At 49.2% G+C, this 17986-nt stretch overlaps 1 protein-coding gene across 5 annotated transcripts in view; it reads left to right on the top strand.

The window, feature by feature from the left end:
- Positions 1-1231: 1231 nt before the first annotated feature.
- Positions 1232-17986, top strand: part of GPR50 (G protein-coupled receptor 50) — a 43030-nt gene continuing 26275 nt past the window's right edge. For 2 of the 5 annotated variants that reach the window (XM_077185993.1, XM_077185995.1), the window contains exon 1: positions 1431-1558. Coding sequence is in view for 2 of the 5 variants with exons in the window: in XM_077185992.1 (XP_077042107.1) it covers positions 1381-1558; positions 1968-1997 (208 nt within the window). In the remaining 3 variants the exon portion in view is untranslated. Of the gene's footprint in view, positions 1559-1967; positions 2054-17986 lie in introns of all 5 variants that reach the window. The other 3 variants (XM_077185992.1, XM_077185994.1, XM_054641549.2) reach the window with 3 other exon arrangements.

Genomic DNA, 17986 nt, shown 5'->3' on the forward strand with positions numbered 1-17986 from the left:
AGAAGGACTTTACACAAGGGCAGGGAATGGCTTTAAACTGACAGAGGGTGGGTTTAGATTAGATAAAAGGAAGAAATTTTTGACTGTTGGGGATGATGAGGAACAGGTTGCCCAGAACAGCTGTGAATGCCCCATCACTTGAAATGCTTCAGGCCAGGCTGGATGGGGCTCTGAGTTCCCTGGTGCTCCTGAAGGTGTCCCTGCCCAGGGCACTTGGAACTGAATGATCTTTAAGATCCTTTCCAACTCAAACCATTCCATGGTTCTATAGTATCCCTATTTTCTCTTTTCTGATTTTGTTTTCTAAACAAAGCTGAGAGCTCATATGGTTGCGGCATTGCAGCCACAGCCTGACCATAGCGGTTTGGTGTCTTCTTGCTCATGGTGGTGTGGAATAAAGCACAGAAAGGTGCCTGGAAGCTCCAGCCATGGGGCTGGGCTGTGGGAACGAGGTATCCCAGCTACAGGAGCTGGGTGTGCCGGCTGAAGGAGCTGGGTATCCCGGCTGAGGGAGCTGGGTATGCCGGCTGAGGGAGCTGGGTATGCCGGCTGAGTGCTCTTTTCCTGCGGCTGAGGAGCCGCTGAGTGAGAGGGCTGCTGAACTGACATTACTGCTGGGGATTCTGCAGTGCACACGTTACGATGGGTAAAAAGCATTAAACCCAAAGTGAATGGTCTTATTCTAGCGTAATTGGTTGAAAAAGTCCCTGTGGGGATGGGTTTGCCTGAGGGGTGGCTGGCTGGGAGCGGAGCCGCGGGGCGATGGGAAGCAAAGGCACCGGGAAAGGCTTCAGCGACTCGAGGTGCGAAACTTCGCCTCGTAATCTCTCCCTGCCGGCGCCTGTGCCCGAGGGCGGGAGACGGGCGAGCAGCGGAGGCGGGCGGGGTGCGGGTCCCGCCGTGAGGGCCGGCGGGGCTGCGGGGGCTGGCGGGGCTGCGGGGGCCGGCGGGGTGTGGGTCCCGCCGTGAGGGCCGGCGGGGCTGCGGGTCCCGCCGTGAGGGCCGGCGGGCTGCGGGTCTCGGCGTGGCTGAAGGGCTGCGGGTCTCGGCGTGGCTGAAGGGCTGCGGGGCTCGGCGGGGCTGCGGGGCCCGGCGGCTCCGAGTGGGGACCCCCGCCCGCCCCCGCCCCGCGCCGCCCGCCGCCGCCGCGCGGTGGCGCCATCGGCCCGGAGAGCGCCTCAGTGCCCCCGGCGCGCACCGGGCACCCCCGCCCGGCCCCCCCGCTCCGCCCCGGGCAGGGCGGCGGCACCGCCGGGGAGGGGGCGGCGGGCTCGCCCCGGGACGGGCCGGGCCGGGCCGGGCTGGGCCCGGGGGTGAGAGCTGCCGTCGGGGCGGGAGGAGGAGGAGGAGGGGCCCCGGCGGCGGTGGGCAGAGGCGCGCATGGAGCGGCCGGGGAGCAACGGGAGCTGCCCAGGCTGCCCAGGGCTGGAGGGGGGCCCGGCGGCGGGAGCCGCCACCGGCCTGGCGGCCGTGCTTATCTTCACCATCGTGGTGGACGTGCTGGGCAACGCGCTGGTCATCCTGTCTGTGCTGCGGAACAAGAAGCTCCGCAACGCCGGTGAGCGCGAGGCGGGCGCGGGGCGGGCGCGAGGGGCGGGCGGAGCGGAGCGGCCCCGGCGGAGCGGAGCGGAGCAGCCCCGCACCTCACCGCACCTCACCGCACCGCGCCCCGGGCTCCGCCGGCCCGGCCCCGCACGGCCCCGCTGCTGGCGGGGCTGCAGCCCGCGGGCGGCGGCGGGAGCAGAACGGGAGTCCCGCACCGGGGCGGTGAGGGCACCTCCCCTGGGGAGCCCCGGGTCCGGTCTGCCCCGGCCGAGGACTCCGAGCTGCGCTGAGCCGGAGCAGTGCCCGCCCGTCGCTTCTCTCCGCTGGCCGGGCTGCCGCGGGGTTCCCGGCTCGCTCTCTGCCCGTCCCGTCCCGCTGCTGCTGCTGCTGTCCTCCGACTTTTCGAAACTTTTGTCCCCCAGAGGCAGCTGCAGACGGAGGAGCCAGCTCAGGTAAAACCCACGTCCCTTCAGCGACCCGCGCTGGGAGGAGCGGGGCAGAGGTGCAGGTGAGGACGACTCCGAGTGCCGCGTCAGGTGCTCAGCAAGAGTGCTCGGGTTTTTAAGACAAGTCCATTACAACGTTGTACACTTGCTTTTGTGTTCCAGCCTTTCAGTGTTTTAGTATTTTTATTACAAACCTGCTATGCTGAAAGCAGAGTGTAGAATTTATGTGTTTTTTCCACGGGTAACTTGTAAGTTTGCTTTGTAGCCTTATGTACTGACCTCCCTAATGAATTCATCTGGGAAAATTGTTAAACTGATATTATTCAGTGTTTTTAAGAAGGCTGTATTATGCGAGGGTGTAAATTTCTTTCCTTCAAAGTCTTATTATTTTAGCAAAGAAATACTGGATATCAGTATTAGCAGAGTATTAACTTATCCTGGATAAAAATTGCTATGTAAGGAGTTTCAAGTAATCTGTGTAGTGCTGCTTAAATTGTACCATAGAGTATGTTTTACTGAGGACTATATCACTGTCTGGTTTTATAGAGAGACATAAAATGACCTTCAGTTTTATAGCTTGTAAAATAGCTTTAATGAAATATCTGTGGTGTTTATGATGTGCAAGTTGCAAGTATTTTGAGATGCTGATGTCTCACTGTCTCTCTCAGTCTCCTGTAAATAAGCAGTAACTCAACAAGGTTCAGTAAAAGTACTGGATGGATAAGGCTGAGAGGACAATTTCACTCCAATGCCTCTAACATTTGATTGATTTATTAATGAAAGAAAGCACAGAAATGGCCATTGGCTTGGGCAGGCACTGGATGCAGTGACCCTGAATAGTGAGTGGCTTTTTAACTGGTACATAAAACGCTGCCCATAGCTACAGGCAGGCTGTACTGGATTTATGTGAAACTGCAATATAGCTGGAAAAGCTCCTCTCTTCAGCTTTGCTTTAAAATGTGGGTGCAGCAAGCCTGTAATCAGTGGTTCTGAGGAAGGAAAGCACCCTACCCTTCTCCCAAGATAACTAGCTGTTTATGTTATCTGGCTGCAAGCAGACTTGAAGCTATTAGCGGCTTTTATTACCTTTCACATCGTTGATCACTTGAATGCATTTCATGTTTTAAGACTACCGCCACTGTGAGTTGAGTTAAAGCTCCTGTGAAAGTGAAAAAGAACAGCTTTGAGTTGAAGTGATCACGGAGATATTTTCCAGAGCTTAGTCCTTGTCAGTAGCCTGTTGTCTGCTCTCTGTACGAGCTGTCGGCGTGTGGGAATAAAGTCAACACAAGTGCAAACAGTGCTAATCTTCCTGATCTGAGGGGACGTGGCTCTTGTTGCACACAGAACGTGAGTGTGACTAGTGGGGAATTCAGTGTGACAGACTTTGAAGCTGTGGTAAGTCCCAGGACCCATCCTGTTTTGTTCACCTGAGCACTGTTCCTCCTTCAGTCACAGCCTAAACTGGGAATGCCTGTGCTAAATCATGAAGGGGTTCAGCAGCAGGAGAATGAGGTGGTCAGGCCAGTGGTGGTGGTTTGATTCAGTAAAGTAAAATGTCTAACCTGCATCTAAGTGTTGTCATCTTGTGTTGCTAAAAAGATCATATGTGCTTAGGATATTCAGACAGTCCTGCATCTCTCTGTGTTGGGAAGTAAGCAGTCTGTCAGCCTCCCTGGATGCAGGACAAAAAGTCAGGAATCTCAGCTCAGTTCATGCTCCTCCTGACATGTGAGCAGCCACGTGAATGAGAGGGGATCCAGCAGCCAGATTGAAGTCCTTTGGACAAAGAGTTTATCTGCTCGTGTGCAAATACAGCCTAAGCCAGTTCAATAAATGAAAAGGGCACCTGTGATGGCTGTGTCAGCTCTTGCCAAATCCTGGAAGGACCAGGTCTTCGTTTCTGGAGCAAGCTCACTCAAGGTCACCCAGCTGGAGCTAAAACTGTATTGTCAGGCTAAGCTGGGTTCAGGCTGGGATGTGTAACTGGCACTGCTTCAGGAGCTCTGGTGGGTGGGCACTCTTGTGAGGTGGGGTTTTTGGTCTGTTATCCTGGATGCTTTTGAAGAACCTGTCCCTTGTCACTTCAGCACTGCCCACAGCTGCAATGGCACGTAGCCACAAGAGTGTGGCTGTTGGGCAGCATCTCACCATCAGCATTTGCCTGGAACTGAACAAAGAGAAGGAGGTGGGTGGTGCCTGTGGACAGAGGAAACTGGGATTCACTGAAAGCCCCAGGTGTCCTTTGTGGTAGACAGTTCACATCCACAGCTGGCTGTTCAGCCAGTCATGCTGGAGAATGTCTGGTGTTAGGCTTTCCCACATCCAGCTACTTGGACACTTGGAGATATTTGTGTGGTCAGAGAGGTTCAAAAAAAGCTCCAGGCTTTGGTCTGTATGTCCACAGTGCAGGGCAGTGACATGATTGAGGGTGAAGGGTGTGAGGAATAACCCTGCTCCTCTCACAGGAAAGATGTCTGTATGTCTTTATGGGAGGGGTGAAGTTTTTTGGCAGCTGAAAACTTTGACAAACCTGATCATCCTTCCATTGTTCTGGACACTGGGGGAGTTGGGAAGAACTTGCTCTTTCCAGAAAAATCACACTGCTTCTTTTTCCATCTGGGAAGGTGTAAGGTAAGTTGATGTGCCCAGTGTTGTTTCTGGGAGGTGCTCAGAGTGCTGAGCACAGATTAGGACCCAAGTAAGAAACAATGATAGTGAGCTGTGTATAATGGGGCACGTGCGGGATCAGGACCAGCCGAGGGCTGCTGGCATGGCTGAGTTTACAGCTTTCCATTCTGCCTCTGGCCAGCTTTACAAGTGTGAAAATCAGCTCTAAAACCAGCCAGTATTTTTCAATGAGCTAGCCTGCTCCCTAGGCAGAGGCTCTGGCAATACCCTCCTCTAGTTCTTCTGAACTCAGTGCAAACTCAGGCACGCAGCCCAAACATGCATTCCCTGGAAACCCATGTCTCCCAGCAGTGCTGCCTGGAGCTTTGTGTGCAGAGAGCAATTTCTGCTGCCTCACAGGACCTTTATGCTCTTGGGAATGTAATTTCTAGGGATCCAAAACCTCTCTAGGGGCAGGCAGAGCAGGTACAACTCTAATGAGGTCATTGGGCTCAACTGGCTTTTAATCCTTTGGATATACACTATACAGGGCTGTTTGCATAGCGAGGGGATTTTGTTCTTGAACTGTCACCCCAGCCAAAGTCGGGCGTCACGCAGAAGTCTGTATGTATTATGTCAACAGTTACCTTTGTCAGCCAAATGCAAACTCTCAGAAGAAATCCTAGATCTGTTTGACAAGCCCTCCAGCCAGAAAACTGTGTTGACTAACAGGAGTTGTGTTTCCATCCCTGAGCACGGGCAGGGAGACCAGCCTGCACTGCCCGGGTCAGCCGTTTGCCCTCTGGAAATACTGGCACTGGGCTAAGTTTTTGTTTGCTTGAGCAGGGCTTTTTATTTATTATCCCAAGACCTCTGGAACTTCCTGGCTGGCCTGGGACAGGCTTCTGGTTTGTTTTTTTTTTGAAGTCAATGTTAGGAATTTGGGTGAGCTCCTTCAGAGGCTCTGAGTCCAGGTTTTCCCGTTACAGATGTGAGGATGGTTAGCAGATGGTGTTGGGGATCTTCCCAACTTGCTTCTCAGAGACTTTTGCTATAGCTGAGATTTAAGTCATCCTTATTTGCAAAGATAAAAAGTAATACTTATACTTTCTGTATCATCTATATCAGGATACTTTCACTGTACTTTTTTAGCATCAAGCCTAATGTATTGATAGATGGTTGCTTTTTTCCTGATAGAACTATTGCCTCTAGGTATTTTTAAATATCTTTTAGCTTTCTTTATAAAAATGTATTGAATTGTATAAAATTTGCTCTAGTTTTATAGTAGATTTAATTTTTTTTTTTTTACTTTTTTTTAATTTGGCTCTTGTCTTAATTTCTATTTTAAACCAAATAATTTCTAAAAAAGATACTGTTGCTTTTCTTGGTGGGAAAGAGGGCTCTACTGAGGCATCTTTAAACATCCTCCAATAAGCATTGTCACACTTACTTATATTTAGATGTTTTCTCTCAGTTATTTTTGTGTCTGGTTCTTTCTAGTTTTGTGAAACTGACCTTTAGGAGATGTTGTTTTGGACCATGTTCTGTTTCCTTACCTCAGATGTAGTTGGGAACTGTGATTGGTTTTCTTCCAGCTACTGCAGGATTTCCTTGTCCTAGAAAGCTATCTATTATATGTAGGTGTTGAGATTTATTTTTTTAAATTTTTTTTAGCACCACAAACCCTCCAGCATCTGCCATAAGCCTGAAATTACATTTCTTCTTGCTGTACATTGTGGGTAGATGCTTCAGGAGCTGCTCATCTGTTGCACTGATTCACTTGTCTACAGCAAACTCCTACCAGTGCTGCTGGTGCACCCAGCCCATGGCCCCTGAAGGGAGGGGGGCCCTGCTGCAGGTGGCTGGGCTTTCAGGGGGGCTCTGCTGAGGGGAGCAGGCTGTGTGTTGGTTAAACGGTGAGAAGGTTGCTGGGTCTCCCCTTCCCCACCTGCCGAGTCCTGGGATGTGAAGGGTGGCACCCAGCACCCCCTTGCCTTCAGCAGGGATGGCACCTGTCACATCAGAGGGGTGAGCTGCTGGCAGATGCCTCTGCTCTAGAGGGGGCCTGTCCACACCAGTGGTTGCTTTTAGCTTTGTTACTGAAGCACCAAGAGCTCGGTGATGAGTTTGCCATGCCAAGCTGGCTGCCAGTGCTCCCCCTGTGCCCCAGCCATGGGAGTGGCACCTGCAGCGTTAGGGCTGCAGGGGAGCCTGGCTGGGGCTGGGGCTGGGGCTGGGGCTCAGCACAGCGAGGGCCTGGGCTGCAGGGCTGGTGCAGAGAAGTTGTTGAGAGTGGTCTCTTGGGGGGTGTGGTGGGCTCTGGGAGCAGGAGGGCGGGGGGGGATGGATCCGTCCCTCTGCTGCAGCCCCCTGCTCCCATGGCTCTGCAGTGGGTGCTGGAGTGGGGCTGGGGGAGGTGGGAGAAGCAGGAGTGACAGTGCGATGAAACCTGTGAGAAAATCAATTTGGATTAAGGTGAACTGTGAACTTTAACTGTAATAGGAGCATAAAGTGGAGAACAGTCTTGACCTGTCTTTTCCTAGAAGATGTCTTGCACAGTGAGACACAGAGACAGGGCATTTGTTCGGGCTGTGTTGGAGCCACAGGCACAGCCCCATGGCCAGACTAACTTGGAGAGGTCTCTGATGACATCACCTTCACCTGCTCCTGCGTTGGTGAGGGCTCAGGCTGCATCCCCATCCGGGCCCTGGCACATCCCTCCTTCCAGCAGTGCTGCTCTGGGCTCCTCCTGGGCTGTGTCCAGAGTGCCAAGGAGGAGGCTCAGCCACTGCCCTGTCTTGCTCCAAGTGGCATTTCTGGTCCCATGCTGTGCTGCTCCCATGCTGTGCTCCCAGGGCTCTGGAGGAAGCAGCAGCTCACTCAGCCATGAGCAGCTCCTAAGTTGCTTTGTAGCACAGTAGCTTCAGAAATATTTCTAAATTGGTCCTTCAAGCAGCTCCATTGGGGTTCCCAGGGGGATTCCATCCTATCAACTCTCTGAGGTCAAAGCTTCCAATATTTGGGTTTGGTTTTTTTTCCTTTTCTATTTTTTTTTCCAGGGAAAAAAGTCTTTATGTGGATGTGAGTATTTTTAGGAACACTGGATCTCAGGAGTCCCTTTGTGAAACTCTGTGTAACTCCCAGCATAAATTTTTGCTCCTCCCACTCCCAAACCCGGGGTCGGAGCAGGACTTGAACACAGCACTGTAAATCATGGATGTGTGGCTGGGGAGTGGAGTTGAAGCACTGTTAGTCATTCAGTAAGTCAGCAGTGCTCAGCATGCACTTCAGGTGTACCAGTGGTTTGGGAGCCAGATGGTATGTGGTCAAGTGATAAATATGTGATTTGAGAGGAATTGTCATGGTTTGATGCTGGCCCAATGCCAGGCACCCACGAGAGTCTTTTGCTCACCCTCCCCTGCTACAGCTGGGCAGCGGAGAGGGAAAAAAAATTGACAAACATTTCGTGAGTGAGATAAGGACCAGGAAAAACACTTAAAGGACAGAACAGGCTCAATTTATGGTTGCAAAATTAATTTATTACTGACACAATCAGAGGAGGATAATGAGAAGTAAAATAAGCCCCTAAAACACTGCTTCCCCCCAGCCCCTGGCTCCTTCCAACTCACAATGCAGGGAGACAGGGCGTGGGGGTTTGGTCAGCTCATCATGGAGATTTTCTTCCTCTGCTCAGGGAGAGGAATCCTTCCCCTGTGAGACTGTGGGGTCACTCCCACGGGACACAGTTACCCATGAGCTTCTCCAGAGTGGGTCCACTTTCATGAGCAGCAGCCCTACCACACCTGCTGCAACACGAACTCCCCTATGGGCAACAGCCCTCCCAAAACTGCTGTGACATGGCTCTCTCTTGCCATGGGGTGCAGCCCTCCAAGGACAGACTGCTCCAGCCTGGAAGAAGGGTCCCTGTTTCTCCATCAGGTCTTCCACTGGATCACAGCTTCCTCCAGGCATCCACCTGCTCTGGTGTGGGCACCTTCCCCCATGGGCTGTGGGTGGATCTCTGCATCCCCCTGGGATCTCCACAGGCTGCAGGGGCTCAGCTGCTTCACCATGGTCTTCACCACAGCTGCAGAGGAATCTCAGCTCCAGTGCCTGGAGCACCTCCTCCCCCTCCTTTTCCACTGACCTTGGTGTCTCCATGTTGTTTTCCCTCACATGTTCTCACCTCCTCCTCTGACTAGAAGCAAAACCTGTGACTTTGTTTTGATTTCCTTCTTAAATATGTTATTCCAGAGGCATTACCAGCCTCTCTCATTGGCCCAGTTTTGGCCAGCAGCATGTCCATCTTCAGAGCCATCAGAGGTTGGCTCTGTTGGACATGGTGGAAGCTTCCAGGAGCTTTTCACAGGAGCCATCTTTGTGGCTCCCCTGCTACCAAAAACCAGGCTGTGCAAAACCAATGCGGCAATGAATCAGGTTTCCACTAGAAACAGTAATTCTGGCATTTCTGAACTGAAGATTATGTGTCTTTGCAGTGTTTGACAAAAGTTCTGTTACACATGGGTAACAGGTCTCTATACAGTTGAAATTAGTTGAAACAAAACTCCTATTATTAGGCAGATCTGTGCAGATTTGTGTCTTGTATCATGTAAAATAACACCCTGCCTCCCCAGATGGCCATCCTGTGGACAAGAGAGCAAGCCGTGTTCAGCACACTGCTGAGCTCCTGTTCTCCCTTTCTCAGTCCCTCCTAGCCCTGTGCCCTTCCCTGTCTCTGGCAAAGGCTCTTCTTTTCTTTTCAGCCCCAAAGAGCATTGCTGCCCAAGGACTTGATGTTCCTAAAAAATCTCAAGAGCCAAGTACTGGCGTAGATAATGGTAAATAATTAATTACCTTGCAGACAGTCCTTCAATATGAGCTGGAACATCTTTCAGGAAAAGGGAAGGTGGGCATATGTGCTCAAAGTAACTCTTCCCTGTGATTACTTAAAAGGCTTAGAAGGACAACTGTCATGTCATGGCCTATAAATAAAATGGAAATTAATTCAGAGGTGGGTTTTGTATACTTTTATCTTTTTTTCATTTTGTTTGCATTTTGTTGTTTGCCTTTTGTTTGCTTTTGTGCAGGATGTTTAATTCCTTCCAAGTCTGTCCCACTGCAGAGAGCAGGGGTGGAGGAGGACAGGACAGTCCTTAGGAGAAGGCTGTGCCCCAGTCCCAGGACAGTCATGTCTGCAGCAGCCCCAGTCTGATGGAACTGCTTTTTCTGGTGCTGAGCAGGCACACAGCCTGCAGTTCCCATGGGCTCTATGAGCTGTAACTTAAATGGAGTTTAACATATTTCATCTTACTCTTAGCCCATTGTGTGGCCTTCTGATCTCAGCTGTGAGTTTTATTTCTGCAGATACCGCAGTAGAAAATAGATCAAATTGAATCTTAATGGGATGGGTGAAATCCACAGCAGAGTTGCATTTGGATGCATTAGGAAATGGAGCCCTGGCTATGCTGCCCCAGGGAATGCTGCCTGACAGCCAGGTGGGAGGGAGCAGCCTCCCCAGTGTGCCCACAGCATGAGCCAGGATGGGGGCACAGGGCTCCTCTGCTGGCCTCAGCTCTGCCCTGCTTGTGGGGAGATTCAGAAGGAGCAATTTAGGAAAGGGAGATGTTCTCCAGGTGGTCCAGGATTTTCCAATGACTTTTGCAGAGTAACTAACTTTCTGTCCTATGTCTCTGAGGTGAGGAGATCCTATTCCTTTAGGTGACCACTGCAGCTTAGGCTGTCCCTGGACTTGCATACAAACATGGCATAGGAGGGTTGGTGGAGTGAACAGCACATAGAAGGTAAGAGGGAGTAGAAGACTGGAGTCCTGGTGCCTGGATATGGATTTGGGCTCTGCTTTTAGGGTAGAATTATGCCGGGAAGACTGGGAGATGATGATCTGTGCTCAGGGGTGGTTCTTCTGCACCCACCCAATCCACCTGCTTGTCTCCTGCTTTCATGTGCTGGCCGGTTTCAATGGCAAGAGCCACCCAGATCTCACTGTGCCAGTTCTTTGGCCCTCAGTCCCACCTGCAGGTTGCTGAAATACCCCTGCCCAGTCCTTTTTAGTGGCTTGCATTGGCCTTCCCACTGCATTTGTCAGCACTCGGCTTTGGGGCTTCCATGGGCCGATGGAGGGTCCCTGGCTCATAGGGGAGCAGGGTCAGGATCAGCAGGAGGGATCCAGGCTTGCCTGGAGAGGGAGAGCTGATGGGAGCTGTGTTTTTAAGGCACACTGATGGAGGAGGGAGGCGTGTGAGGCTCCTGCTCGTGTCCCTGAGGGAGCAGTGAGACAGGGATGGCAGCATGGTGGCACTTCCCTTGTGCTGCTCTCAGTTTTTCTTGGCAGGTTTCTAGGAAAATGGATTATACCACATTCAAAATATTCACTACTGGATTTAATAATATTTCAAAAATAACTTAAATACATTTCTTTCAGAAGTGGTATTGCATGGAAATCCTTTCTGTTTATCTGCTGGCATTGCCAAGCACGTACTCCAAAGCCAGCATCCACACGAGTCATTGCTTTTTCAACAGAATGGGAGAACAATAGCCTGTGTCATTAGCCTGGCCCCAAGCTGTCTGAGGACAAGGGCTGTGCATTGTGTCATTCCCTACCTGCAGCTTTTCCCTGAAGTTGTCTGGGTCATATCTCTGTGTTGGCACTGCCAGAGGTGCCTCAGGGAGCAAAGCCAGGGCTGAATGGCTGGGCAGTCTCCCCCTACTTCTACAGCTTTGCCAGCTGAGTTTGTTCTTCAGCCTCAGTACCTCTAGAGATAGTTCTTCAGTCTCTTCATGTCAAGGTTCTCCTTCCTCATCTCTGAGATGCTCTGGAACTTTCTGAATGTCTCAGTTGTGGAGTGCTGGGAAGGTGGTGGAGATCTCTCAACACTGGCCTGATTTTCTACTGTACCTAAGATGTGAGCATTAAGTCAGTGGTGAGCTCTGCCATTATGGCTTGTGTCTTAAACAGTCTTTCTACTAACCAAAAGTGATTAGTCAAAATTAATTGGACTGAGTGGAAAGCTTGCTGACAAAACACTTCAAGAGTAGGTGTAGCTGACAGGCACCAAAATGGTCAGACATTACAATGTGGATTGCAAACTCTGCCTCTGCCGTGCTTATCCGTGGGAGTTTCTGTAGGGAAGAGAGAAGTGTGGTGTGAGGATTGCAGAAAAACTCAGGTGTGATGGGAGAAGGAGGGGCATGTATGGAACAGGAGGGATACTTGTGGTGGGAGGCTGTGGGTGAATCCCTGCCTTGGAAGAGGCAGTCCTGGCTGCTGAGAGTTATTGCCATGGCCAGCAGTCAGAGCAAGGAGGAGCAGCAGCAGCCACAGCTCTGCTGGCTCTGACCAGGCACAGGTTTGCAGCTCCTGCAGAGGATCCACCTGCACTCCCTGCTGAGATACATTTGGGCCCAGAGCAGTTCAGCAAACACAGCCTGCTGGAAGGTGCCTGACCTCAGGTCGCTCCTCACCTAGGTTAGGAGCATTGAGCATCTCAGCACGTGTACTGGCCTTCTGGCCCTTCAGGGATAGAATTAGAGAATGCTTTGTTTTGGAAGGGATTTTAAAGATCATCTCATTCCAACCCCGCTGGCACAGGTGTTACCCTCTTAGGAAAACAGAGAATTTGTAAGACAATGCACTCTTGTTCCTGACAGATGCTGATGAGCCAGTTCCTAATGACCCAAGACCTTGCTGGGGACTCGAGGGGCCCCTGTTTTCAGAACAGCTGCAGTGAACAAAACATTCCCTGCCTGCTCTAGGCTGTCATGGAAAGGTGAGGCAATGCTGTCTGCCAGCTCCTTGCTCTAAGTCCTTCCAAAAAGCAAGTGAGGAAAGAGAAGCCAGGACCTGACTTGAGGGAAAACCTAGGTGGGAAAACCAGGGTTTCCCATACAAGACAATGAGGAAGTAAAAGTGACTTGCCTAATTAAGACAATAGACTAATTAGCTAATGAGAGAAGTCTTTCCAGTGTGGATGTACCATTGGAAGCCATTAATTAAGTCTTGCTAAATCCCAGACTAGACAAAGCCTTTGATAATAGGGAAGAGGAAGAAGTAGTTAGCACTGTGTCCCTTAGCACACACAAAGCCTTCTCCATGGAGTCTTTAAAATAATAAATTTGCTTTGGAATAAATTATACAGATATGGAAGCAGAGGAGTGGGGAAGCAACAAACAGGGCTTACAAGGAGCTAGACTCTTTCAGTCTTGCTGTGGCAGCATCTGTTCTTCCTGTTCTTCCTTACTGGTATTTTGACTCCAGTTCTCTCATTTGTTATTTCCTTTTTGAGATAAATTTCTCCCAGGAGAGGTTGGATTTCTCCTGATTGATCGTGGCATTACAAAACCAGTTGCTGCTGCTGGGCTGTTTCCATTGCTTTGGCAGACCAGTCTTTCACAGTTTCCTCTTACCTTTAAAAGTGATTATTTTAATTCTTTCTAACAAATCTGTAAAGATACCAGTTTTTCCTCCCATGTGGAATGAAGACAAATGATCAAACTCTGACACCTTTTTCCTGGAATATGATCCTGGTTTCTAACCAACTCTTCTATTTTTCTCTTCCTTGGTTTTAAATGAGTTTCAGTTCCTGGTAGTCAACAAAACTGTCTATGGCCTGGCCTGCAAGAGAACTCGAGAGGGACTTTTTACAGGGGCTGTGGGGACAGGAGAAGGCAGAAGGGCTTCATGCTGACAGAAGGCTGGTTTAGATGAGATACTAAAACAAAATTCTTCAGTATGAGGATGTAGGGGGATAGAATATAAGAAAATAAAGATAGTGTAGAAAGTAATCTTACCCCTAAGGAGTTGCAGCTGGGCCAATTATCAAGGATTAGAACAGGCCTGACTCTACCAGGCCACAGCTGTAACCAGTGAGAAGAAGAGTGCTGTAAAAGAGTGGGGTGGGTGGGTGAGAAGGGAACTGGAGTCAGTGGCTGCTTTGTGAAAAGAAAGAGTCAGTGCTCTGAGGAGATGCCCACGAGAAACACCAAGAAGGTGTGGAACTTTTGTGATAGGAGACAACAGTATGGAACCCCTGTGATAAGATGACAACATGAGGATGGTGAGACACTGGCACAGGTTGCTCAGAGAAGCTGTGGATGTCCCATCCCTGGAACTGTTCAAGGCCAGTTTGGACTTGGCTTGGAGCAACCTGGTCTAGTGGAAGATGTCCCTGCCTAGGGAGTTGTTGTGTCAAGCCCTTGGCCACAAGCTTTCCTTAGCAGGGCTAAAATTGTCCCCAAACTGGAGTGGGAGGATATAGCATGTCAATGAAGAGGAAGTGCTGAGCGGCCCTCTGTTGAGTTTAACTTTCTGCCATGGACATGCAAGACAAATTCATTCTAAAATAGCAAGCTGAACAGTTATTCTGCACTGTGTTGTTCTAGAAAAGCACTTCTTTTTTTAAAGAACAGACAGAGAAGCCAATTTCTGCTAAGCATTCATTTTGTATTTGTCCTTTCACTCACCCTTGCTTCTCTAATTCCACTGAGACTGATCTTTCACCAGGAAATGAGGAAGGCTGGGGAAAGGTGCTGTGTGTGGGGCATCTGAATGCACTTGGTTGCTGACTGCAGGTGGATGAGGATGCCAGCACAGACGAGCACGTGGCAGTGGCTTGCACTTCTTCAGAAACCAGTGGCCCTTTTTGTTCTGAGGGACCTGTTTTAACTCCTGGACTTTCTTGAAAGCAGGGTTCTCAGTGTGTGCTGAATCCTTTTAGAGTAACTGGGTTGGATTTGAATTGGGAGCCCTCTAAATACTGTGAGTAGCTGGTGGTACAGCTGTATTTGTAGTGGCATCCTGGCTGCAGTGTCATAGCTCTGAGCTGCTACACCAGCAGGGACTGGGAACTCCCTGTTGGGACCAAAGGCATTGGGCACAGTGTGTGTTGTGTCTCTGTGGGGTATTGAGTGTCTGTCCTGTTCTCCCACTGGGCTGAGTGGTCCTTGGGGGCAGCAGAGTGGGGGAAAACAGAGTGGAATCAGGAGAGAGAATGACTCCAGTCATCCTAGAGCTCAAAGCAGAATTGGAAAATCTCCAGGATCACTGAGTCCTACCATTGACCTAACACTGCCAGGTCCATCATTAATCCTGTCCCTAAGTGTCACATCTACACATTTTTTGAACGTTTCCACCAGCCTCCTTGTCCTTCTTTGGACACAAATCACTTGAACAGCTCTGCTCTAATAAGAAGATAGATATTTTGCAATCATGCTAAAACAAGACTGTATAAAAGTCTTCTGATTCTGGACCTTTTGGCCTGGCTGGTGCCGACTTTGAGGGTGAGGTCTCTGCTGAAGTGGCCCAGGAATAGAACAGGGGAAGCTGTTGTGGAAGTTCCCTGCAGTGTTGGTAAAAGGACAGCCTGAAGCTGAAGTGTCCTTCAGTGGCAAAAGAGATGAAAGTAGCTTTTGCTTGTATACAGCCCCTTTCATATGCCTCTGCCTGTGATCTCTGTGCCTGTGTGCTTGTCAAAAACAGTTTTCAGTTTCCTTTGGTGGAGGGTGTGAGTGGTTTGAAAGCTCTTGTGCTGGCTTTCTGGGCAGCTGTGAACAAACCCCAGTGCTATTGATATCTCTTCCACAAAACTGGGCCTGGTAATGTTTATTCTTATCTTTCACCCTTGTAAAAGGAAGACCGAAGATGGGATTTCTGTAGGATGATGGTGAGCTGTGGACTGTAAGCCTCCTTTCCAGGGGACTGCTGCCAGACCAATACACTTCAGACAGACCATGTGCTGCTTTCTCTGTCCTAGACAAGGAGATTTTTAGAGCTGTGGTACCTGAAAGAAGCTAAGATGTGTTTGTGTCCATCTGTCCTGGTTTCAGCTGGGATGGGGTTAATTGGAGCCCGGTGCTGGGCGTTGGATTTAGGATGAGAATAGTGTTGATAACACACTGATGTTTTAGTTGTTGCTAAGCTTGAGTTAGTGTTTACACTATCTCAAGGACTTTTCAGCTTCTCATGCTGCCCTGCCAGCAAGGGGGGCATAAGGAGCCAGAAGGGGCATGGCCAGGGCAGCTGACCCCAACTGACCACAGGCATATTCCAGATTGTGTGGTGTCATGCTCAGCCTAGAAATTATGGGCAAAGCTGGCCAGGTGCTGCTGCTCAGGGACTGGCTGGGCATCAATTGTCAGGTGGTGAGCAATTGCATTGTGTATGATTTGTTTTGCATATTCTAATTCTATTATTGTTATTACTTCCCTTCCATTTCTGTGCTATTAAACTGTCTTTTTCTTAACACACAAATTTTACCTTCCCTCCCATTCACTCTCCCATTCCACTGGAAGGAGATGAGTGAGCAGCTATGTGGTGTTTAGTTACTTGCTGAGGTAAAGCATGACAATAACCCATCATCTGGTTTACTTTATTTCTGTCAGAAGTGCCCAGTTTGCACTTTAGGAGCTGCACCAGGGACAATGCTTCTTCCTTGTGAGAAGTGCTGGTGGTAGGATGTGAGACCTGTAGAGCTATAGTTTCCCCTCACATTATATTAGTTTCTTTGTCTCATTCTTTCTCCCTTCATCTAAAATTATTTTAGCTTTTAAGTGCATTTCCAAGCTGTGGAAAGCTACTGACATTCAGAGACTCTCAATCTCCCCCACCAAGAGCACAATTCTGCATTTTCTATCAAAAAGTGTATTATAACTCATCAGTCCAGTAACACCTAAGTTTGCAAAGGTTTATGGGTTGTTTAAATATATTAAGTCTACGAATCCCAAAAGTAGATATCTGCTAATGCATCAGATCTGTTCCTTATGCCTCTTGTACTTCCCTGCCTTCCTCACAATCCTGCTGTAGTAATTTTTTTTCAGGGACTAACAGGGTCTGCCTGTAATTGTGTTGTGAGTATCTTGAGAAGTAAGAAGCCAAATAAAATTCAAAGCAGGACAAGGCAATCTTCCTGCAGGTTTTGAAAGTGCTACAGGATTGTGCATTAAAGAGATCAGGCACCTCTGCTTTTGCCCTTTCCCTTCTGTAGTAAATGATCTGCATTAAAACAGTTTAGCACAGCAACAAAACACAGCTAGTTTTAAGCAGCAAAAAGGCAGAAATAGAGCAAGAAGAGTCCAAAATTAATTTGTGAAGCTGCTTGTTGTCTTCTGACTTAAGATCTGTGTTCTGAATCATTGTTCAGAAACATAAGCCATTGTCCACGTGAGTGGATTTATACAGGGTTTAAAAGGAAAGGGTGAGATCAAGTCTGGTGTTTAGGTTTGCCTGCCATGAGTCTTCATCTCAGTTTCCCTCTCCTGTGACTCTGCCATGGAAGTAGGCCAAGACAGTTTCACTCTGGGAAGCAATGTAAAGCCAATGGGCTGGGTTTCACAGCATGGAAAATATTTGCTCTCTTCTGCCAGTCTTCTTCCTTAATCTCTGAATATCTCCATGCACAATCTTGTCTGTAATTACAGCTGCACTGGAACCTGAGAGTGTGATACCTATTACTTACTTCATATTTATTTATTCATATAACGTCTGTTGTCTTTTATCTGTGTTGAAAACCAGATTTTTATTTTCAATTGTTCAAAAAAGTCAAGTGTTTAAAAAACACACAAAACCAATCCTGTTGGCCCAGGCACTCATACACCAACACGAGTGTGTCGTGTGCCTTGTCATCTTACCAAAAGTTGCAATTTCTAAAAAAAAGTAAATTGTTTTATCACTGATTCTGGCAGCTCAGGCAGGGGTTTGTATGAAGAGATGCTTTAAAGGCTAAAGGGACCAAACAAGGGTGCATGTTTCAGTGCTGTTCTGAGACAATGGAGATATGACCAGCCAAGTTGTTTGAGCTAAACAATGGACTTTTTGCATACTAATTGATAGCCTGATGTTTTCTTGAAATGTGCTGGTTAACAAAAATAATGACTGCATCACTAGGATACCAATACATCAGAGAATCATAGAGTTGTCTGGTTGGAAAAGACCTCCAAGATTCAACCATTAACCCAGCACTGCCGTGTTCATCACTAAACCATGTCCTAAATGCCACATCTACGCGTCTTTGAAATCCCTGACAGGATAATGACTTTACTATGTCCCTGGGCAGTGTGTTCCAAAGGTTGCCCACCCTTTTGGTAAAGAAATTTTTCATAATATTCAAGCTAAACCTACCCTGGAGCAACTTGAGGCCGTTTCCTCTTGTCCATTGCTTTTTACCTGGGAGAAGAGCCTGACCCCCACCTGGGTGCAACCTCTTTTCAGGCACTTGTACAGAGTGATAAGGTCCCCCCTGAGCCTCTTTTTCTCTGGGATAAACATCCCCAGCTCCCTCAGCTGTTCCTCATCAGCCTTGTGCCCCAGACCCTTCCCCAGCTCCGTTGTCCTTCTCTGGGCACACTGCAGCCCCTCAGTGTCCTTCTTGTGAGGG

The sequence above is a fragment of the Agelaius phoeniceus genome, chromosome 14, assembly GCF_051311805.1.
Source record: "Agelaius phoeniceus isolate bAgePho1 chromosome 14, bAgePho1.hap1, whole genome shotgun sequence".
NCBI classification, from domain to species: domain Eukaryota; kingdom Metazoa; phylum Chordata; class Aves; order Passeriformes; family Icteridae; genus Agelaius; species Agelaius phoeniceus.